The 23,376-nt window shown below is 42.5% G+C and overlaps 2 protein-coding genes across 13 annotated transcripts in view; one reads left to right on the forward strand and one right to left on the reverse strand.

Moving 5' to 3' along the window:
- The window catches only part of PPFIBP2 (PPFIA binding protein 2), a 102,104-nt gene extending 86,209 nt beyond the window's left edge, over nucleotides 1-15,895 (forward strand). For 7 of the 12 annotated variants that reach the window (XM_058421069.1, XM_058421070.1, XM_058421071.1 and 4 more), the window contains 19 exons: nucleotides 74-149; nucleotides 802-899; nucleotides 1,081-1,145; nucleotides 1,397-1,465; nucleotides 1,858-1,918; nucleotides 3,423-3,464; nucleotides 4,289-4,433; nucleotides 5,837-5,865; nucleotides 6,427-6,569; nucleotides 7,225-7,353; nucleotides 7,835-7,985; nucleotides 8,145-8,256; nucleotides 8,742-8,830; nucleotides 9,541-9,663; nucleotides 10,269-10,391; nucleotides 11,141-11,329; nucleotides 11,714-11,884; nucleotides 13,434-13,499; nucleotides 14,136-15,895. In XM_058421069.1, coding sequence (XP_058277052.1) covers nucleotides 74-149; nucleotides 802-899; nucleotides 1,081-1,145; nucleotides 1,397-1,465; nucleotides 1,858-1,918; nucleotides 3,423-3,464; nucleotides 4,289-4,433; nucleotides 5,837-5,865; nucleotides 6,427-6,569; nucleotides 7,225-7,353; nucleotides 7,835-7,985; nucleotides 8,145-8,256; nucleotides 8,742-8,830; nucleotides 9,541-9,663; nucleotides 10,269-10,391; nucleotides 11,141-11,329; nucleotides 11,714-11,884; nucleotides 13,434-13,499; nucleotides 14,136-14,207 — 1,953 coding nt within the window. In that variant the 3' untranslated portion in view covers nucleotides 14,208-15,895. Of the gene's footprint in view, nucleotides 1-73; nucleotides 150-801; nucleotides 900-1,080; nucleotides 1,146-1,396; nucleotides 1,466-1,857; nucleotides 1,919-3,422; nucleotides 3,465-4,288; nucleotides 4,434-5,836; nucleotides 5,866-6,426; nucleotides 6,570-7,224; nucleotides 7,354-7,834; nucleotides 7,986-8,144; nucleotides 8,257-8,741; nucleotides 8,831-9,540; nucleotides 9,664-10,268; nucleotides 10,392-11,140; nucleotides 11,330-11,713; nucleotides 12,465-13,433; nucleotides 13,500-14,135 lie in introns of those variants that run through there. The other 5 variants (XM_040066639.1, XM_040066642.1, XM_040066641.2 and 2 more) reach the window with 3 other exon arrangements.
- Nucleotides 12,223-23,092, reverse strand: LOC120753873 (NADH-cytochrome b5 reductase 2). The gene is made up of 9 exons (XM_040066648.2): nucleotides 23,044-23,092; nucleotides 22,816-22,962; nucleotides 22,131-22,203; nucleotides 21,001-21,107; nucleotides 19,350-19,479; nucleotides 18,540-18,623; nucleotides 17,935-18,020; nucleotides 17,270-17,369; nucleotides 12,223-16,338 (listed from the first exon to the last, which is right to left on the reverse strand). Exons 1-9 carry the CDS (start codon nucleotides 23,056-23,058, stop codon nucleotides 16,166-16,168), a joined length of 915 nt encoding a protein of 304 aa, XP_039922582.1. The 5' UTR covers nucleotides 23,059-23,092; the 3' UTR covers nucleotides 12,223-16,165.
- Nucleotides 23,093-23,376: the final 284 nt, after the last annotated feature.

Below are 23,376 nucleotides of genomic sequence, written 5' to 3' on the forward strand. Positions count from 1 at the left end.
GGAGTACAGTGGTTCTGCAGTTCTAAAATGAAGGATTTAAAATATAATTTAATTTATTTTATGTTTTCCACAGGACCGTCGGATAGAGGAGCTGACACTGCTGCTAAGCCAGTACAGGAGGGTCAAGGACATAATGATTGCAGCTCATGGTAAAATGTCTTGTGAATTATTTCCTGATTTTATTTTAAGTTTATGTGGTGTTTCCTGTGACCATTATGACCTGTGACCTTCAGCCATGTTTTACAGCACAAAATGATAGCAGGACTCAATTCTCTTCCAATAAGGAAAACCCTGACAGCTGACTAGACAAGCTTTGTTTGGAAGGAACAACTTGAAGACCCACGTTGCTTTGCTGCACAGAATTCTGTGTATTTAACTTCGAAATCTGGGGGCAAGAAACAAATCTTTGTCCCATTTCTCATTTACACTGTAAGAAGTGGGGTGGGTTTTAAGACAATCTCATTTTAAGTTGCCACCATAATTTTCAGCACTGAATTTAATCTGAGAAACTTGACCTTCTGAAAGGACAGTTTTGTTCCATGCACATCATCACATTAACAAGCAATGACAATATTTTGAGGCCTTGCATGGCAGAATGGAAACCTGTGTTTAACACGCCAAAATACAGAATGAGAGTAAATGCATTTAGCACACAAAATAGGGAATGAGAGTAAATCTCTCTCTGAATGTTTATTAAGTAAATGAATAAAAAGAAGCCAGGAATGAGCCATGATACTCTGGATTATTGAGCTGATACTGCTGACAGCAGACTTTGCCTGTTTCTCTCTCTAATGCTTTCAGGCTCTTCTGCCTCTGGTGGCAGTGAAGAGGAACTTGAGGCAACTTTAAGGAAGTGGAATCTTTTGAATAACTCTCAAGGAGAATTACTGAGAACAGAGGTACGGACGTTCTAGAAGCAGGTTGTGCTGTATAGCTGATTTTTTTTTGCTGTTGGTTTCTCTGTAGTAGTGTCAATGAGGGTTCAGCCCTGGTCGCATTTTTGTATTTCTTGGTATGGGCCCAGTAGATTCAGCAGCAGACACCAGAGTCACAGGCTTGAAACTCTTGTATCTTACCCAGGCCTCTGCAGGAGAATTGCCACCAGCTGTGCTCCCTCCAGTGCCACACAAAGCCATGGAAATCAGGCAAGACCTTTCTTTCTCATGTTCATGTGGGTGATGCTAAATTGTATTATTTGGACTCTTTAACTGTTGGCATCTTGACCGTTCTTGCCTTTGCTGCAGTTTTGGGCACTTGTGAAACCTGTGCTTGTCATGGAGGCTTGCAGTGCTTAGATGTTTAAGGTTTGAATTATAGGAATAAATCAGCATTTTTATATATCAGGAGATATATGCACTGTAGTCCTTAAAACCATAAAATTTATTTCTATTTAAAGTGGAAGCGTTCCAGTACCTTCAAGTAATTTAACCTCTCAGCAGGAGGAATCTCTGGAAGTCACAAATGGGTAAGAATGAGTAACTTTCATCGAAATAGAAAACAACTTTCCTTCCCAAAATCCCTAAATGGTGCACATCGCTCACAGAGAGTTATTGCTGCGCTTGTTAAGAGCTTCTAAAATCTTCTACAGATCCAAGGCTAAAGCTGCTCACTGGGCCTGGCTGCCTTTCGCTGATGGTCAGAGGATGCCTTGTTGCTGTTTCTGCCTTTGTCTGTAGCAGTTCTCAATGCCGTGATTTTTAGACTAAGAACACAGTAAAATAAATTAATCTCTTAATGCTGAGCTGTGTTTCATGCAGACATTATGTGACTTATACAGCTGTTGTGCATGAGACACTGGTGAGATGCAAACAAACAGTGTTGGATTAATTGCTGCTTTTTTGCCTGTCCCTTTTTAAGTGTTCCACAGAAAAAGAAGTCAAGTAGTTTAGAAGACTTGCAGAGCGAATGCTTGGAAAAGGTTGGTTTATTTGTCATCACAGCTTCTGGTGTTTAATGTCACAACTAGATGAAAAAGATCAAGTGTAAATATTCTTTTTGTTATACATACAGTAACTTTAACCACCACTAACTCTGTGTGTGGGGAAAGAGCCCTAAAATGGCTCATTTCCAAGTGGGTTGACAGACCCGTGTGGACACAGCTTCAAACTCTTCAACTTTTATTTTGCCCTGGGAGAAACAAAATATTGAAGTGAAATACAAGAAATAATGAGTAGTCATTATTTGGTTTATAGGTGCTTTTAAAATATTTTTTGACTTGCAAATCACCAAAAAATAATAAGGCAGCTAATCATGAGAGCAGCTAAATGTTGGGACTGGGTATTTCTACACAGGATGCCTTTTGGGGTGTTAGCACATAACTGTGTTTTCCCTTAGCTTTCTGATACAAATGGTGTTCCTGAAGATGGCACCGATGCTGCCTTAGTTATTGCAGCAGGAGGACTCCAAATGCTTTCATTCCATTCCAAAATAAAACTTCCCAATTTGCAAAGTCTTGTTGTCCACAGTCTTGTTTTGTCATTGTGTACACTGACATTTTTCTACACTTTTGTAATTCTGCTTTGTAAGACTGTTGTTTTCTGTACTCAAATTAGGCTTAATATCAGGTTACCTACACCCATTAATGCCATTTAATCAAGATACCAGTAATATGATTACTCCTGTTCTTAATTTTTTTACATATTTTCTTAAATATTTTATTCTTTTTCTTGAATTGCTGGAGATGATAGTGACCTAGTAGAATGTGTGAAATTGGTGCTGCGTTCATTTGATTGTAGTCACACACGTGACAAATCAGAACTAACGTTTCATTCCATGAAGAACTGATGGAGGTCTTCCTGTCATAACTTTTAGCTATTTTCTTGTCTTAAGTCAAAAATCTGAATTTGTCTCTGCAAAATGCTGTCATAAGGCTGGGCCTGCACATTTGTGCTGGAGTTACTCTGCCTTGCTCAGAGATGCAATTCCCATTGCTTCCAGCAATAATAATAATAAAATAATAAACCACATCGGTGTCCCTGACCTAACCATGGTGGAATTTTTATCACTTGGTTTCTATCAAAGCTCTTTATGGTTTCAGCTGGATCCATGCTGGATTGTATGTGTTACTTTATGTCAGTTGTTTTCATATTGGTCTGTTAAACAGCTGTTATGTTCCCTGCTTGAAGTAACTCTAAAGGTACCACCCAGGAACCTGAAAATAGCAAAATTCCTTTGATCACAACAGAACTTAAACAGGAATTTTGTAGAGTGGGGAATGAACAAACTAATTAAATTGGTATTTAGTATGGGATTGAGATTAAATTAAGAGGTAACAATCCTTGTAATATATTGTCCATACATTAGGCACCACCTCTATAGCAATAAGACTATATTTGATGTTCCATGTATGTATGTTAATACTAACATTTGTCTGTTGCTCTTTTTCATAAAACTTTGAAATTGCCCTCCCTGAAACTCCATAGTATGTAGATGGAAAACCAGCACAGCCTGTTGTAGAACAAGAGGTATATTAACTGCAACCTTCCCTAACAGTTCTCTGGTGTGGTGTGGTGTGATGTGATGGTATGACTGGTTTGCATTTTATATTCATTTTCTCTTCAGAATGTTGGCATAGTTCCAGTGCTGATAAACAAAACAGGGTAAAGATTTGAGAGGGAAGTTTTTTGGTTTTCTATTTTTTATCTAAAAGTTTTGTTACATGAAGCTGAGGTCAGTCAGTCTCAGAATACACACTGCTGATGTAAGATAAAATTTCTCTACTCTCACAGTATTTTTAGTACAAGTCAGGATATACTCCTGCAGTTGACAAAAAAGGAGCAGGAGATGAGGAACTGAGCAATCTGGCCTGCAGTGGAAGTATCCAAAGAATCCTCTAGGCCTTGGAATAAGAACAGATAAAGCAGTGGTTATCTCACCGAATTTTTAATGTATAATCCTGTCACAGACAATGTTTTGAAACAATTTTGTTGGAATGGGGTTACTGAGTTAAGAGCACACTGTCCTGGTGGAAAGAGAGACAGCTAGAAAAATTCTTGCGGCAAAACCACGATATATTTAACATATGTTTTAAAGTAATGCAGAGTGGATGAAGTGGGAGGGGCAGATGAGGGAAAGCAAGGCTGTGTCTTAGCTAGGAAACTGTCAGCTGACGGATGGGTCTAAATTGAGTTATCTGGAGGATAACTGCAAACAGGAACATGCAGGCCGTGGAGTCCTTTCCAGCCATGCTTTTTTCTCGGCTTTAAGAACATTGTATACCAAATTGCAGATGCTGGGAGCAATTTGATTTTGTTTTTATTTTATCTTTTCCCTCTTTTAAAAACAACAGAGTAAGCCAGTGGGGAAAGGCAGCAAGTACCAAACACTGCCAGGAAAGCTGCCCCGAGCCCTGCAGAACGGAGAGCAGGGAATGTACAACTCCCCTGATGGATGTGGCACGAGTGACAATGATGACAACAGCATCCCGTGCCTGAGTACGTACCTGTGCCTCTCCAGAGGGAAAATCCAAATTGTTTGAGGGGTTGGGACATAGCATGGGATCGAATCTGCTATGCTAGAACAAAGCACTGTGATGTTCATGTGGTTTGCTTAGGCGATGTCCTACTACTTTTTTTTTTTTTTAAACAAATACCAGAAATATTCCCATAGCTCGTGGCAGAGTGAAGGATAAGTATAAGTTAGAGGGGGTTTCGTTCTGTTGCACCTGACAGTACCATTTGAAACTTTATGGTGCAGCTATCAAAAACATGAACATGATTTTGGGTAAAAATCCCTCTATCAGTGCTGTTAGTTGCTTAGCTGTGCTTAACCTCTAGTGAAAACTTAATTTACTACATGCAGAAAAACATCTGTGGATTTTGGAACTACAAACGTATTTCCAATTCCACAACCACAGCCCTGTGGAATTTCTGTTCTTCCGGTGGAAGCCTGTATTAATTTTTTTTCAGTGGCACCTTAAGCACAGATTTGTTGACAAAAAGGTATTGAGAGTGAGGCACAGGACCAGGTTTTTTGGTTTGGTTTTGTTTTTTTTTTTTTTTCTTTTAGGACTGAAGAGCTTGCGAGCTCAGGGACAAGAGTATCCCTTGTAATTCTGAAGTCTTCCTGCACTTTAAAAGTTACAGTGGGTTGGGGTGTGGTGGGTTTTTTTGTTTTGTTTTCTTTTTGTTTTTTGCTTTGGCTCTATTTTCTTTTTTCTCTGGTGGGAGTTGGTTTATTTTAGGGCCTCATGATCCCTAAAGCTGCTAGCACACTGCAGTTTCAAGGTTGCAATAGGTTGTGGTTGTTCAGGGGTTTTGAGAGAGCTGTTTTGTGATAGCAACTTTGCAGGCAATGTATGAGCCATGCTTGTAGTGTTTTTAACTGCAGGATTATCCAAGGGTGGGTGAGCTTGTAAAGGAAAATGTTCCTTTTCTAGAAACAAGCAATGGCTTCTTAAATACACTGAGTTCAGAGAACCTTTTTCTGCAGGTTGGTTTGTTTCTTGCATGTGCAGTAAATTCATTCCACCGTTAATTCTGTATTTCAGAGCAATTTGATGTAATTTTAGCCATTGCTTCATTTCAGATACTCTACAGGCTTTGTAGAGCTCTGTAGTCTCTGCTTAAAGAGCTAAAACTTTCCAAGAATAGTTAGGAAAGCCCAAACAGATCGATTTTCATCCCTACCTGTTTAAGATAATCTGTACAGGGTTCTTGGGGCTTGTGCACCCCAGTGCATATTCACTTCCATGTCAAGCATAACTGCTTCTTTTTCTTTTTGTTTCTGCTTTTAATGCTTAGCTTAACTACTTTGCCCTTCTGTAACTTTATTTTGCTGGTGTTTTGTATCTTCTTTGCTTCTCCATCTGGCTTTCTGCTTCTTGGGATGACTGAAGATCGCGTCAGGAGTGTCAGTGCACCCGTGCTAGGTACTGTATCCCAACAAGATGCAACTTTAACACTCATTTTGCTGCTTCCTTTGTTTCTTTCCTTTCCCCCTCCCTTTCCCCATGAAATACTAATCCCAGCTGGGCCCTCTTGACTGAACTCCTTTCATGCAGTACTGAAATGAAGTAATAGCTCCTGCTGTGTGGCATTCACATGGGGCTTTTTTATGACACTTATTCCTGATTTCATTCTGTTTTCACTGAATTCAGAAAAATTCCCACTGATTTTGATGGAGGAGTTGAGGTATTAAGAGCAGGCAAGAAGAGCTTAAATGAATTCAAATAACATATTTAAATAGAAAAGACTGAAATAACAGTTTATTTTACCCAGTGTTTTATTATTTTACTTTTTTCGTATCAAATGTCCAGCTGTTTTTTCACCTTCTGAGCATGTGTTGGTTTTTTTTTCAATACAAGAACAATTTTATAGGTGTCTGTACTTTTGTATTGTGTCCTGCATTTGCATTTAAACATCAGCCTCCCAGACAACAACTTTATCAATAATTAGTATAAAATGTGACTATAGCACTGTTCTTAACCTAGGAGAAACAGAGAACGTGGATGGTACAGTGGTCTCAGATGACCTTTCACCTCACCCTTCGGGAACGGATTCAAGTCCACAATCTCCATGGTCTCCAGAAAACAGAAAGAGTCCAAAAGGGATCAAGAAAATCTGGGGAAAGTAAGGCTGGTTTTTTTTTTTATTATTATTATCATTCACTGTCAAAGCATTTTGGCTGAGAATGAAACCAATTCCCAGCAAAATGTACAATTATCTAAAGCAAGAATAACCTAAAATTTGGGGTTCAGAGAAGCAGCTCTGGGATTGCCTGGGTGTGTCCTTATGGGCACAGCAGGGTGGAAAAATTGTTTGGGAGTGTTCACTCATCACTCGTCATGCTGGTGAAAGAAATAAGGCACTGCTGTCATCTTAGTGCTATCAATTTCACATGCCCGCAGTTTTATTAGCCATGAAAAATTAAATTGTAGCAAGTTGTTCATTACAAGACAGCAGGTAAAAAAATAAGAGGGAACAGAACAGAAAGCAGGGCACAGTTGCTCTGTGTCCACTTGATCTGCTTCAGCAACAGCAGCCATTTCCAAGTCTGGATTATTAACTGGAGCACAGTGTTACTGCTGCTCTGCAGAGATCTTTTTTTCCCTCCAGTTAGGTCCAGACTAAATTTCCTAGAACTCCTTCAGCTGCCTCTGGAATGTGGCACTCGTGGTTTCCAGGGAGGTTAGCAGAGCTGTTAGTTGTCGCTGTAGTTTCCATGCAGAACAAACAGCCTCTGTCACCAGCTAACAGTCCTGTCGTGGCACTCTTGTCTTGCAAGAATACGAAGAACTCAGTCAGGTAACTTCCCTGCAGACGACCTGGGCCTGGCAGAGTTTCGGAGGGGCGGTCTGCGGGCAACAGCTGGACCGCGCTTATCCCGATCCAAAGACGCCAAAGGCCAGAAGAGGTAAGGGCTCCCTCTCTCCCTGCCACAGCCTGGTGCTGCTAAATGTGCCCGAAAGCCACACCCTCCTCCTGGGGAGTTTGCCCAAGTGCTTTGGTCTACATGGAATTCCACAACAGCTGGAAAGAATTTCTCTGGTAGCAGAAACCATCCTGAGAATCTCCCCTGCCTGCACTCCTCCTGCTGCTTGGTGGAGTGTCAAAAATTTCACCTTGTTAAAGTACAAGTACCTCCTCGTCTGCATAGTGATGAGGATTCAGCAATTCCCTTTTCCCTCTTTTCAAACAGAAAATGGGAAATTCTTATGTGCCCTGCAACTGTTCAGCCAAAGGTTGTGGCTGGGCTGCCAAATTCCCAGGACACCCCAGAAAACAGCACACCGACAGATTGTGCTGCAGTGCTGCCTCTGGCACACGATGAGCTTTCCAATATGGACGTTCGCTCTTTCTTTTAAGACTTTCCCAATGTTTCTTGTGCTTTTCAGTGACCACAATGCCCCATTTGCTCAGTGGAGCACTGAAAGAGTTTGTAACTGGCTGGAGGACTTTGGCCTGGGCCAGTACGTGATTTTTGCCCGGCAGTGGGTGACGTCAGGCCACACGCTGTTAACTGCCACACCTCAGGACATGGAAAAGGTAATCACTGCTTCTCTCTACCTACTGATCCTGAACCAGGTTCCTGCCAACCACCGGCTCTACCTTTCTGAATTCCACAGTATCGATTTTTGTAGTTGCCTCATGTGAGGAAAGGAGCCAGAGGCGGGGCAAACTCTTTGTTGATGGTTTTTGTTGCAGGAAATGGGAATAAAGCATCCACTGCACAGGAAGAAATTGGTTTTGGCCATTAAAGCTATAAATGCAAAACAAGATGAGAAGTCTGCACAACTTGATCATATCTGGGTGACACGTAAGTCTCTTGACTCTGATGGAATTGTTTGGGAAGGAATTTATCCCACCTCTATGAAAGGGCAGCCTGATTCATGTTTAAGCAGTTACCAAACATCTTTTAAAAAGCACTAAGTTTCACCATAGAAGAGCAGAGGATTTTTGTGGTGTTCTTGACATCCAAACATACAGCTTGTGGTAGGCTCTTCCGTGGGGAACTCTGTCAGACAGCAGGGAATTAAATGGAGGGGCTCAATCTAGGAACAGCTCCATTATGCTGCAGAAGATGTGCTCCATCACATGTTCTATGTCAAGTATCACAGGGCCAGTGTGGACAAAGCTGTTTGGTGGGAATTGCTTTCAGGCTGCTGGCAAAAGGCTGTCCCCAGGAAAGGGGAATAGGTAGAATGAGCTACCTGAATGCCTCAAAAGAAGTCAGGCAAGAGGGGAGAAAGGGCTTCGTTCTCCTTATCTGGGTTTGGTTCCCTATTGCTCTCACATCTGCAGGGTGGCTTGATGACATTGGCTTACCTCAGTACAAAGACCAGTTTCATGAATCCAGAGTAGATGGAAGGATGTTGCAGTACTTAACTGTGGTAAGTACAATCCTTTTTCCTCATTTTTACCAATTTTAACTGCAGACTAAGTAAAATCTTTTAAAATTTTCCTTTGAATGTGAGCAGTTAAAGAATTTTTGTAAGACGGAACTAGTGCCAGTAATAACTCCTTCATGCTGCCTAGTGCGTGGAATCTGTTCCTAAGGTCCACAAAAAAAGTCGTATATTAGGGCTAACTTCTGCAAAGTCCTTCTTTCAATATCATGTAGCACACCACGATTAAAAGGAAAATGGCCTGTTTTACGTGTGACCTCTGGAACAAACTCATTGTTCTCCACACCAAGTTAGCAACAACGTTCAGCAAAGTAACAGCAGAAAATCTGGTGATTTGTACAGCTCTTGCCACATCCACAGCACAGTGTTTTCTTCCCATTCTCCTGCTCAAGTCTGGATTTGCCTTAACAGGTTACACTCCTGCCTTCATGTTTTTTTAGCTAGGTCTTGCTATGGTACCATGTTAAAAAAAAACCCCAACAAACCAACAGCAGAACCACCCCCACCCCTCCTCTCCAAATCTCCACCCTAACAAAACCCCAATCCTCTTTAAAGTATAAACTTTTGTCCTTCCTAAACCACAGTTACTGTAGTGTTATATAAAACTACACAGCAAATTTATACTCTTTCTTCTTGGGGAGAGTATCTGTTTTGGCATGTGTTCTGTGCCACCTAAAACTCTCTCTCCTTCACAGAATGACCTTCTCTTCCTGAAAGTCACCAGTCAGCTGCATCACCTGAGTATTAAATGTGCCATTCACGTGTTGCACATCAACAGCTTCAACCCCCACTGTCTACGCAGGAGGCCAGTTGAGGAGGTAAAAGAATGTTGAAATAAATTAATTTAAGCAAGCACAAATTCCCTGGTCCCAGCCAAAGGGAATAGAAAGTCAGCAGCTTACAGTGATACAACAGAATCAACCCGCTTCTACGGACTTGCACCTAAAGCAGTAGTCAGCCAGTTATTAGTTGAATCTCATGCATTTCTCTTCAGAAGTTTTTTGCCTAGTGGGAAAAAAAGTTAATTCATCTTTAAGAATAATTTGGAATTTGACTTTGCCTGACCTCATTTTTAAAATCCTTAAGGTTTTTGCCTTGCCTGATCAGCCTAATTTTGTCTTGGCATTAAACACTGCCAATAACCCCGTTGTCAAAACGTTCCCTTCTTATCCCTGTAATCTGCAATCTCTGCTGTTGCGTTCTTGATGCAACACATGGGGATTTCATCAGTACTAGACCAGGTCTGCCATCTCATCAGACTGCTTGACAGAGCCATGAAGAGAAACAATCCCTCAGTCAGGGAAGACCAAGTGCCCTTGGAGGAAGAGGAGGGAAGCTGTTTTCATCTGACCTGAGATACGAGTTGTGCACACTCAGACAATGCAGGCTGCAGTGTCATCACCTTTTGTGGTCCCTCCAACAGAACATCTCTCCTTCCGACGTGGTGCAGTGGTCCAACCACAGAGTGATGGAATGGCTCAGATCCGTGGATCTGGCAGAATACGCGCCCAACCTTCGAGGCAGCGGAGTGCACGGGGGCCTGATCGTAAGAATTTACCACTTCACAATTAAAAACAGACAGGCTGTAATATAAACCATCCCTTATCTGATGTTCATCGAGCAGAAAGAAACAAACACATCTGCAATACGACAGCATGATCAGGCCTTCTAAGGAGTTTCTTTTTCTGACCTACCCATCTTCACGTTACAAAGGAAAACTAAAATAAAAAAGGAACAGCTAAAGCACTCTCTATAATCAAAGCTGAGCTGTGCACCAGTGTATGACAGCAGCACATAAAATGAAATCTGAACTGTGCTGTGCAGAAGTTGCTTTTTGACAAGGCATCACTGAGTGTTTCTTTGAGTGATTTACCAGAACTCTCAGCCATGCTAAATAACCACCCTGAGATCCCAGCAGTCAGGAATGACATTTTTTTAATTCCAAACAGTGAGAACTGCTTGCAGCCCAGTAATGTCAGGGTTCTGAAACACCATGATTCTACTGCTGCAGAATTTTTGCAAAAATGCAGTGGTAGAAATCCTGCTAAGATTAAGCTTGTACTCTGAGTAGAGCAGAAAATTCTGACAGGAAGTTTATTCAACCCAAACATATGGTTTGATGGTAAATATAAACATATATTTGCCTGATTATGCTCAGCGTTTCCTATTCAAAACCCAGTATCATGAGTGAGCTAATGTGAACAGGTACTTAGTGAGAAATCCACTGCTAAGCACTGTAGTAGTTTACTCTTGCAAATATTTATATAAAAAGTAATCATCCTGCCCTTTTCCCAGATTCTCGAACCTCGCTTCAACGGTGATACGCTGGCCATGCTCCTGAATATCCCACCCCAAAAGACCCTCCTGCGACGCCACCTCACCACCAATTTTAATGTGTTAATTGGGCCAGAGGCACAACAAGAAAAAAGAGAAATCATGGAGTCAGCAGCATACACACCTCTGACCACCACTGCCAAAGTTCGGGTAGGCACTGCTGTCAAAAAGGAGAGATGTCGGTCTCAGGCTTCTCTGCTCTGAATTACAAAGAAAATAAGGGACAAATGTGGGCAGGGAAGGGTGAATTCTAGGAGTGCTACCTTAATTCTAGATACCAGACCTTTTACTATCTGTTTCAATCAGGTCCTAAAAATAAGCATGCAACCTGTTTTGTCTTTTCTTAGAAGGAACATCATATAAATGCAATTATCGTCCACTGTAACACCAATTTGAGAACAAATGTAGTTAATTCAGAATCTGCGTACTTGAATGACCAGGGTACAGCACTAAATGAAAAGGGAGAGTATTTTGAATATTTAAAGAACAACCTTACTTGTCTTCCTCAAAACTTGTGTTGACTTCTTATTTTAGCCAAAGAAACTTGGATTTTCGCATTTTGGAAACTTAAGGAAAAAGAAGTTTGACGAATCAACAGACTACATTTGTCCTATGGATACAAGCCCAGCTGCTACAAATGGTACTTCGAAAAACTATGGTGGCCACAAAGGACTTAGTCCTTTCACTGACAGGGAACTGGATCAGGTGGGACAGACAGACTGACACCATGCTCATCTCATCCTCTCCATGCATACCAAAGCTTGCAAATAACCAAATGTTCCCCTATAACAAACTCTTTGCTACATCCGCATGAACTCACTGAGAAAAGTATTGGCTGTGGACACTGGAAAGAGTTCCAGACTAAGAATGTTGGGGGGTTTTTTAATCAACATCATCAGAAACTCATCCATCCTCAAGCCCTTTTTCAGGACTATGACACCTTTACACTCAGAAGATGGAGGTATTTTGTCAGTCAAGGGTGTGGTTGCAGTAAACACAAGACTTTGTACTTCTAGCTTCCATAATTTTAGTATGGCACACTATTTTTTTCATTATCTTTGTGGGTGGTTTTTATTGCAGTAATTTCATTTGGAGAGACTTACACAAAGCTGTCAAGTTATATTAAAGTACAACTGGATTGTATTTTTTAACAGACAGTAATCAGAGAACCCAACTGAATTTTTTCTTTCATGGTGTACAGTGGGGAGTAGTTCTGCTTAGACAATATATGTGAAGACAATGCATCAGCAATGAACAAATTATTAATAAACCAACAGTTAATTCACTTTTGTAATGTAGTTGTGAACTTGTGAATGAAACTGCCTAGGACGGCATACAGAGAAATGATGAAGACTAAAACCCATGAAATTTTATTTCAACTTTGCTGTTGTGTAAAGGGATGTAAACCCTGAAAAATGGAGCACTCCTGGAGCCTTGTGTGAACTTTGGCAACACACAAGAGCCAGCCAGAGGCAGCTGGAGTGAACTGGCCTTTCTCCAGTGACATAAAAACAATTTAAGCCTCCTAAGAGAATAGTCCCAGCAGTGAAAAGACTAACTGTGAAGATAATTTTTTTCATTTGCATGGTTTAGTGCATCTAACATCTTATTTGTGTTCACTGGCTGACCGTTGTCTTTTTCAATGTACTGCTCCTCAACAGGGAGAAAATCAAACCCTGACTGTGAGCGTGGCTGTCCGCTTGCTCAGCTAAGAGTTGTGAGGGGATGCGTTAACTTTGAGCCAAGAACTTGCAATTGTGCAGTTATTCAAGCATGACAGAAAGACTGGATTTTTCTCTAGGAGCATGGTCTGTCTATTAAGCATGACTTCTGAGCATGTTGCCCATGCAGGAAATCCCAATGCCCAGAACTGGTGACATTTCTATGTAAAAAGAGGTAGGACTGTATCAAGGACTTCTTGCCTGTGAAAGAAGCATACCAGAAATACAAGTAGTGTTAGATCATTCGGAAAAATATTACTTTTCATTGGTAGTATCAGTTAAGCTTTTTCTTTTTTTTTCTGTGAATTAGAGACCAAGTTTCATGGAATCAATCTCTCTTAATCAGGATCCACTCTTCCTGCAATTAAATGCATTTTGGCATACCTTGTAGCACAGAGGCATTTTTGTTAAGGAGCTTTTAAACTTACCTCAAATTCCTTTGTCCGGGCATAGATCCCTCCCAAAGATGCATGTAGAGTGAATAAAATTGCACATGCTGTCTCATTTGAACTAGTTGCTGACTGCTTTTACAGATGGAACATTCAGAAGGCACAGTAATGCAAATAGGGGCTCTTTCCCAAGGCATAACCCACCTCACGGTAAGTACTCATTCCTCTCTTGTTCCAAAGTCACAAATGTGTTCTGCTAAAACTCAGCGAAAGTCAGTCATTGCTGGTGGTAGTGAAGATAAGTGGGTCTCTGCTCTTGTTAAGTATCTCTTGACAGCCTGGTGGAACATCCAGTCAGAAAAACCCCCTGCTTTTAAATTGCTCTAGAAATTAGGCCTCTCTAGTTTTCATGAACTCTGCTCTCTTTGACAAAATGAAAACTTAAAGGAAAACAATTCTTCAAAGATTTTGCAGGTAACCACCACCTGTCACGGCAGCTAGGAATGAGGTACAGACTTTTGAAAATTTATGTGAGCTAAAACGGTGCGAAACAAAACACCTCACTTTTGCTTCTTCATTCCACAGAAGCTAATTTATTAAAAAATAAAAATAAGTGACCAGAAGACATAATGAAGAGTTATGAAATATCATTGAGTTGCATGCCAGACACAAAATCTCTAAGAATTTCCTCAAGCAAAAAAGTTATTTAAAGCTGTATTGTAGAAATTCATTTTGATGGTGTGTGGTGCTCACCTTGTGTTGTGAGCCTGATCTCACTGCAGCTGGGTCTCTGGGAGCACAGGCCCCTCACCAAACACACTCAGTCCTCCCATCTTGTTCTTTCAGACGCTGCTGAGCCAGGATGAAATGCTGAATGACAGCAGGTTTTTAACACCGACCTTTGAAGACTGGAGATGACGCTTCAGCATGACCAAGAACACGACTCATACCTCATGCCTGCAGAAGTGGCCAGGAGCAGCTGGATGCCGTGCAGCAGGAAAGCTTTATCTCTTTCCTGCCACTGCCACCTCCCATGTAGCATTTCCTATTGTCAGTGCAGCCACATGTTCCAGGTAACTCTCCTCTGTGCTGTATTCCCACATTGTGTAATAGGAAACGGTGTTGGGAGAGGAGTGGGACTCATACCCAGAGTCTGGAAACCCAAGACTGGCAACGTTTTTTCCTTTTATTGGGTTGTCTTTTACGTGCTGTGTTGATGTACTCTTAGTGAAAGACCTGTTGTAATTTTTTATTTTTATAATTAACTTGTAGTGCAGGAATCATTAATACATAATTGTATCATGGGGGTTAATCAGAGCTACCTGGAATTCAGCAGTAAGGCTCACTCACCCCTCCACTGGTCCTGCCAGACTGGGCCCCAGAAAGATTTCAAACTCTCCCTTTCATTGGCACCTGTCCTGCCCTCTTTTTGTCGAAGTCAGGATGAGAAGATGTAGGATGGGAAGAATGGAACATAATACTGTCCACCCGAGCCCTTGCTTTCATTAGGATGATGAGCTGCCACGTTCACAAATCTTTCCCTAAGGCAAAAACAATTGCAGGAGGAAATTGTAACTCTGAGACTACCAGGAAAGTACCAGAATAAAACAAAGATTGATTTATTTAAAACACCTGACAAAATAAATCTGTTGCTGTTGTACTGGGCTGGACAGGACTGCATCAAAGGGAAATATGGCCTCTCGCTTTTTGAGGGGCTGGGGGTGAAGCTGTCACCTTTACAGCAGCATTTCCTTGTGGTATCTCTTTACATGTGCATCTCCTGTATTAGTGAGCTATTAAGAAGTTCTCTTAGTAAACAGATAAATGCCGGCAAAAAATCTCCTTAATTGTAAGGAAAAGTACTTTGTATAGGGCTGGTTTGCATTACTCTCTCCCTGATGGCTGCAGGTGTTGCTTTAGACTCTGATATAGCCTGAGGGCAGGTCCCTGCCAGCCACAACCCTCCCAAACAAAGAGGGAAACTCCAGGCCTGGCCACAGGAAGCAGCAAGGGCTCTTTTGAGCACCTGGGGTGCATTTTACAGGTGATCTATCCTGGTCCTCACTTGACCAGTGTCTCATGACAGACCTTGCACTGTATGGTCAGGCATAAGAAGACAAACGCATGATTTGATTGTCCACAGTGGTAAAATCAAGGCAGGTTCTTTTCAATCACTGCAAAAAAAGGGGAAACTCAATAGAATGAGAAGTCTACGCATCAGCAAACTACTACTGTTTAATGTTTAATATAAGGTATTAAATGTACCAGTCTGGCAGTGCAGTCAGTACTAGTGACCAGCTCAGGTACCACAGGCATTTGAAATATTTTGTCAGGTCAATTAGCCAACAGACTTATTTACAGCACTGCAAATGGGACAGCTGCTCCAGCAGCCCTGGGATATTCCAAACACAACAGTTCCTCTTTCTTTCAATGCTGTATTTACAACTCAGTGTGGTGTTGTGCTAACTTGGCCGTGAATAGTCAATCCACAAAACAATTGATTCTTCTTTTAAATATACATAGTAGGAAATCCTAGTTAGCATAACACTGGTATAAATGCTTAGGTTTTTGACTGTTATGAATAAATTCTGAATGTTCCCCTCTCACTTGCTGACCTCTCACCTTAATTTTTTTTCCCCTCGGAATTAATATTTTATACTAATTTCAGAGGCCAGACGCGAACTCCCACACAATTCAAGAGGATTTCTCAACTTCTTAGCATTAAAACACACACAAGGTAATGATGAAGTTATAAATCACAGAAATTACATCAAGGGGTTAAAACACACACACATAAATCCTGCACAGTTGCACATCAACTGTTCCTGTAGAAAAATATGCAGTACTTCCAAAAAAGGTATCAGGTGACATCAATGTTAATAAGCAAATGTGCTGCTCTTGGGATAGCCAAGCTTGTCCAGGTTGGGCTGACAGGCAAACTGAATCATTGGTGGTGGCCCACACATGAGAATGAGGGTCTTACTGCTGGGGGCAGGCAGGTGGGCTTTCAGCATGTCTGCAGTGACAAAACCAGAGCTGTACTTCCAATCTGCAACAAAGAAATTCATTCCGTTACTTTGAATCTCTGTACAGGCTGAAGCCTTTTTAAAGCTCATTAAGTAACTGAAGAATCAAGTTATGGCACCATCACTGCAAGCCAGGAGAGGGTTAAACGTCTCACTCAGCTCAGACCTAGGGATCCCCTTCCACAGGGACAAACAAGCGTGTTGATAAAATGTGGAGGTCTTAAAACAATAAATTATAAAATTTAAAAGAAATAAGCAGGTAGGAATAAAAAAGAAGAGTGAATCCAGCTTTTCCAGTGAAGAGTGGTCAGCTGGTGGCAGGGAGAGGTATTGAGACCTGCACCTTTTTTTTCTTTTTGAGATGGAGCGGTGAGGGGGCAAAGTTCAGTAATAACAAAAGCTCTGCTTATTGATAAGAGAAAACTAATTAAAAGAGGAAAGAAATGCTAAACTATTTCAAGCAGTAGTATTATTGAATGCATCTGCCATTTGAAGTGAACCAAGTAGGAAAAATTATGCCTTAATCCATACACGTGGCAACTCTGTTTCACCAGACTCTAACCTGGAGCTGCTGCAAAACAAAGATGTGCACATAATACTTACAGGTATTAAACAATTTAATGCCAACAACATGCTAACATAACCTGATTTGGGAGAGAGCCCAAAACAGAGCTGAACTTCTGATGAAAATTCCCAAAAACTGAAATACATGAAGAGATGCACAGAGTAACATCTGACCTAAATGAGGTTAATTATGAGCTCCCACTTTTTAAGCCCGGATGGCTTAGATCCCTTTTTAAAACAGGGTGTGGGGTAAGGTTTGTTTCTGAGGAGTTTCAAAGTGTGAGAAAAAGAACAAGAACACTTGACATTACTCTGGTGGCCCCAGTGAGCAAGAGTGAAGCTCTGACTTGTTGCACAGGGATAAGCAAAGGCATTTCTGTGTGTCCATACCTTTTGGAGGTCTGTCCAGTGTGTACCACAGCACAAACTGCTCAGGATGCCTCTTGGCAATGTCTTCTAGCTCAGCTCTCAGCAATATATCATTTTCCGTCTGCAAAATGACAGTGCTGTTTAGCTCCAAACCATCCCAGAAGCCCTCTGATGGGAGCTCATTTGCCATTCACGACAAATGCGATGATAAAAATTATGCAAATCAAGAAAGTAATTTGGTATTTTTGCCCCTTCCATGATAGCTATTATCATTACAGGCTTCTGTAAATTAAGACTAAGAACAACAAACTTAGCAGCCACCTAAACACAGTCCCTAAAGATGGCAATCAGAACAACTTTTTAATCCAGGCTAAAATCACAATGAGCTGGATTTGTCCCTGACCATGGCAAATTTGTCCCTGGGCCAGCATAGCAAAGGTTAACTGTACAAACAGATTAGTGGAAACAAATCCCCTTTCCTTAAAATCAGTGAAGGACTAAGATGAGCAGATGGATCAGGACCTGGTCACAGTGTTTATTCCCTAATGTAGGAATTCAGTGAAACTGTGAGGAGACACCTAAGTGTGAGAGGATGAAACATGTGCCATCAGTTTAAAAAGCTCATTAAGCCAGCTAAAACAAGTGGACTATTAAAGAAGAACAGAGAGATGGGTCAGAATATTCACCTGATTAGCAAAAAGGAGGTAACATTTTGTGGAGTCCTTAGGATCATTCGTGATCTGACGGATCAGCTGCAACATAGGAGTTATTCCTGTTAAAAACCGAAATGGTTATAAAGTGGGTTATTTCTTACCATGGCTACAGTTTCAGAATTAATGCTTCCTCCCTTCAGTCTTCAATGGGATCTCAGTTTGCACAGGGCTACACATCTCTGGATTTCTGATCCATGTGGAGTGCAGAGACTGGGGTTTCTATTAAGACAAACAATTCCAAAACAAACCTGCAATCCTTGTATGCAGGGCTTTTCTCTTCAGGATTCACCTGTTGCATAATTTTACCCTCAAGACATTCTCTTAAAATACTTTATCTCACTGCTGAAGTGAGTTCTCTGAGGTCACAAGGTAAATTAGGACTCAAACCTTCAGGTTGCTACTCCCCAGGACTGAGCTCAAACCACTGGAATGCCTCAGTGTAGCCACCATGAAAAGAAATTAATGAGAAGAAATGCAGGTGTAAGTACTCTGCTACTAAAGTACAGTGATAGTCCTCACATATATGCACAGAGACATTTTCACTGTGTAGAGGCTCCATATGATGGGATTAGTTTTACCTGTTCCTCCAGCTATCATTCCCAGGTGCTTTGCAAACTTTTTCTCTGCTTCAGACTTCTTATTAGGCTTGATAAGAAAGGTGCCTAGAAGAAATATTCCAAACCTATAAGTACAATTAGCTTCCAAATAAACATGGATACGAATTCCATGGGAAGAAATTACTACAGATGATCAATAAATAAAGACAAATCTTCTGGAAAACCCTCCCTTCTGCTAAGATAGATTCATCGGGAGCTTGCTGATCACAGGAGGTCAGCGTCCAGAGAAGGGTGGAGCACTCTAAGGTGAGACTTAAGTGCACAACTCCTCTCAGTCGAGATCAGTGCAAAGTCTTTCACTTGTATCCTGCAAGCGGATTACTCCTCTGAGCTTATTTCCTCAGTCAACTCAGACCTGGTTTGATTATGAAATGGAGCTGGCCCTCAGTCAGCTGGTTATCCAGTAACAGCACTGACATTCTCAGAGGGCATTTTAAGCCACAATCTCAATTGCTTAAGAAGCAGCTGGAGCATCTCCATATGTACAGCTGAGGTATTTTATTTCTAGTGCAGACTTCTCAGTCATTATACTACAATAGCAATTTTTTCAGATTTATAGTCGCAGGAGTGAGACACTCATCACTTATTCCTTACACAAAGTACTCTTCTCCATCACATCAACTCTGACAGCTCAAACCACTCACGATCAAGTCCAAAAAAGGTGATTTTTCCTCTTTTCTACTTAAAAAAATATATATTCTCTACAGCTGTCAAGTTTTATAAAAATAACCAATACCTCCCTTTTGCTCTCCCACCTTTGTGTCACGGTACCTGTCCCCTTATAGACCAGGAGTCCATTTGGCCCTCTGAAATCAATGGTATCTCCAATCTTCATGTTATCTAGATACTGGGACATCTTCCCGCCTTCTGGAAACTTGGGGTTCACATTTTTGTGGTAGACCTGTAAGAACAATCATTTGCACATTATCAACCACTAATTTTCCTGCAGACAGTTATCACAAACTGTAGAACACAGTCCTGCAGGCCTGAAATTCAGCACCTGAGAAAGAAATCGAGGCAATTCTGTGCTCTCAGTTATCTCTTGAGCCTTGCAACAGGTAGCAGCCAAAATAAGTAAAAAGTGCTTTTGGGCACATGTCCCTCTGCTCCCTGCAACCAGCCAGGATAACAGGGATGGGTAGCAAACAGATCATGTGGCTGCTGCCCTTATTTCACTGTTGCCTTATGTCACCCCACTTCTGTGGCTGCTCTTTCTGAAAACAGCATTGTTGCGTCTTTTCCTTCTAAAACCTTCTCACTCAGGGACACAATAGGCTTTTCAGCTTTCAAAGCATGTAAGAAGCATTAAGCAGTTCATAACAATTCACCACCCTTGTAACATGAGGGAAAAAAAAGAAAAAATGCCTGGATTGTGGATTTTTGCCTAAGGACAAACTCTGTCATAGAAAAGGATTGGGAAATCCAAAAATCATGGGATTAGATAATCCTGCATCCCCTGTCTTAAAGGATTTCCCTTGTTTGACTTGCTTAGAGCTGTCTGCAGTAAACATTAGCAGCAGCATGGGCATCTAGAGGGAGAGAGATCAGTATCTATTTGTGTGGGGAGACAGACAAAGATAGTGCCGAGAGCAGTCTTGACTTTGATATGTTGCAGCTGTGTTAATTATCCCAGAGTGGGAACAGCCTTGTCCTCCCAGCTGTGGGTGCGATAAAAGAGTGAATTAGCTGGGAGAGGGTCAGTTGGAGTCTGCTGGCCGTGCTGTGAGGAGGAAGGGACAGGAGGGTGTGGGTGGGACAGATGTCTTACAAGGGACAGGCAGGGTTGGGTGCCTAGGGATGGGAAGGAGCGAGCTGGAACTGCATAAGAGAGGACTGCAGCAGAGAAAGAGCTGGAGCCCCACACTAGGGACAGCAGAGTCTCAGGTCAGCCTGGAGAGAGCTAGGCAGGCTTCCCTCATCTGGGTGTGAAGAAGAGCTGAGGCATCAAGACTACAGACTAGCTGCTGGCATAGATGGACAGACCCTGAGAGCTACAGAGAAAAGGTATGAGGACTTTTGCTTAACAAGGAGCTGACACTTGGAGCCCCCGGAAGTTTCTAATTAAGCACTCTGCGTGTAGTGTCTGTCTCAACTTCCACCCCTGCACTGCTGAATAAAAGGTTGTTAGGGAAATTCCTAGAGTATTGCCAAAGAAACGATTCTCCTCTTCCTCTGCCATCCCTCAGTGCCACAGCACTGAGACAAAGGATACAACTTACTGCTCAAGGGCAATGTGAAATGAGTTGTTTGCCATGCAGTCACCCTATTTGAAAAAGATCCAATGAAAATGAAATTTAATGACATTTGAATGAAAGACAATGAAATTTGATGACTAAATCAAACCAAACCATTTTGGTAAAATTAAGTACTTGCCCTCCTTCCAATTAGCAATTTATCCATATTAAAGGAAAACAAAATTTACCTTTATAATTAAATCAACATAACCTTTTGTCTCGTCACTGGAAACTGGGGTATAGGCTCGAATCACCAGATTCCCATCGATTTTTGCAGAAAGGTAAACATGTTGGCCTGGGGAGAAAGGATTACAATCTGATTTTTTTTTTTTTTTTTCGTCCCTGGAGGACAAGAGGGAAAGGCAGGTATTGTAACCTGCTACAAGTGCAGTGACAGAAAAAAATCTTTGCCGTATAAATGCCATATGAAACATGCAGTTCCTTTTTCAGCACAGAGCAGGATTCTTCCAGGAAGTAGGATAATTTCAGGATCTTACTCCTAAATCCTTAAGAATGAATCTGGATAAATGCAATAATAAACGTCTCAGATGGTTTACCATTTGTCTGGTTAATTCCACTACTCTTTCCCATACAAGCCAGAACAGAGTTTGGAGAAAAACAAGCAGCGTGCAAGGACATGCTCACATGGAATGGGATGACCCTGACACCTGCCATACAGCACAGGAAACTGCCAAGTAGTGCAGAGCCACATCTGCAGATCAGAGAGAGAGGCTTCTGTCACTGATTCAAGGTCCAAGGTTCACTGCTATCAGTGTTCCAGGGTACAGGAAAGAAGGCCAATCCTAGGCTGAAATTTGTGCCATAGAACTCCAGATAAAATTGCGTGGAAATGTGTGTAATTCAAACGTAAGTGCTCGCACGGAAAATGCTCTGAATATTTCAGCGTCTTCCAAGGCAGCAGTTTCTCCCTTTCTCCCTTACAAGTGTCAGCTGTATTTGCCAAAACCATGAAGGCAATTGCCAATAGACTGAGGGGACCAGATGGAAGTAGAATGCAAATAAGAAATATGAAAAAGCTTTGACAGATACCACTCTGGCTTATATCCTGACTGGTGACAAATTCCATCAGGCTCAGTTCACTTTCACTGCTCCATTTCTAACCCTACACCACACAACCAGACAAAGCACTCACAAAAGATGAGAAATACAACCCTCTAGGAAACCTGTCATTTCTCTCTGAGACAGCAGCATTCAGATACAGCTTTCAACTCCTTGCTTTTCTGAGCCTTAAATTCACAGTCAGAAGTCCAAGAACTGTGAGAAACCAGAAATATAAATAATTGTTTGGAGTACTTACCTACAGGTAATCCTAATATATGACTTGTTGAGGGTAGCCCAAATCGGAATTTCTTAGTATCGTGACTGATGTCCTAAAAAACCGAAGTTAGAATGAGGTCAGCATTACCACTACTTTGAATTTCAAACTACTCAATACAATATGCTTTAGCAAGCCTGCTCTTTGTTAGTATGCAAGCCAAATGCTAGGAAAGGACAAAGAAATGGCTTTGAAAAATAAAGTTGAAATAACCATGGGTTTCAAAAGCAGTTTTCTCCTCTTTAATTCCACAAGGAGTGACTTCTGCCTGCCTGCACCTTTACATAGATAAAATCAGGAAACCTGTGCCCAAGGCACATTCCGTGCTTGTGGCCGTAGACCAAGCAAGCCAGGGCGTCCAGAAGCTCAGGCTCCCCGGCTTGCTTCTCAACGGTGCAGCCAGGACAGGAACCGAGGGAGGAACACAGCCAGCACGCAAAGCTTAGAGAAACAACAGTTCGCAGCGTGGCATAAACGCTTTTACACACGTTCCTCTACCCTGGGAGCATCACGGAGTGGCTGCGGGGGTCGCAGCCATCCTTGGAGGGTTCTGCACCCTGCTCTGCGGATTCGATCCCTGGGGTAGCCTACGGCCAAGAACCCCCGCAGGCCAGCGGATCTAGTGCCTTGGACCCCCGATGCCCCGCGTCCCCAGAGCCCCGGACACCTCCTTGTCCAGCAGCCGCAGCGGGTACTTGGCGAGCGGGTCCTGCAGCGTGACGGGGCCGCTCGGCCTCCGCGCCGTCCCTCGGAGCAGCAGCAGCAGCAGGGCGGACGCCGCCACCACGGCCACCGCGATGGCCACAGGCGCTCCCTGTGAGGAGAAGGACGGGCGGTGAAGGCAGAGAGCGGTGAGGCCCCGGCCCCGGCCCCGGCCCCGGCCCCGACCCCTCACCCCAAGCGCCTCCATGGAGACCTCTCGCCTGCAACTCCCGCCGCACCGGGCCGGCTCAGCCCCGACCGCGCAGCTCCCGCCCCCCTGGTTCCTCCCGCTCCCTCCTCCCGCTCCCTCCTCCGGTCCCGCCTGGGGCGGGGCGGGGGCTGGACCCGGGCACCTACCGGGAGCTCCGTTCCGCCCTCAGCCCGGGCAGGTCAGGCTGCCCGGGGAGCCAAATTCTTGATTTCACAGAATGGAGGAGGTTGGAAAAGACCTCTGAGACCACCGAGGCCAAACACCACCGTGTCAACCAGACCATGGCGCTGAGTGCCACGTCCAGCCTTTCCTTAA

The sequence above is a fragment of the Hirundo rustica genome, chromosome 6 (assembly GCF_015227805.2).
Source record: "Hirundo rustica isolate bHirRus1 chromosome 6, bHirRus1.pri.v3, whole genome shotgun sequence".
Classification (NCBI taxonomy): Eukaryota; Metazoa; Chordata; class Aves; order Passeriformes; family Hirundinidae; genus Hirundo; species Hirundo rustica.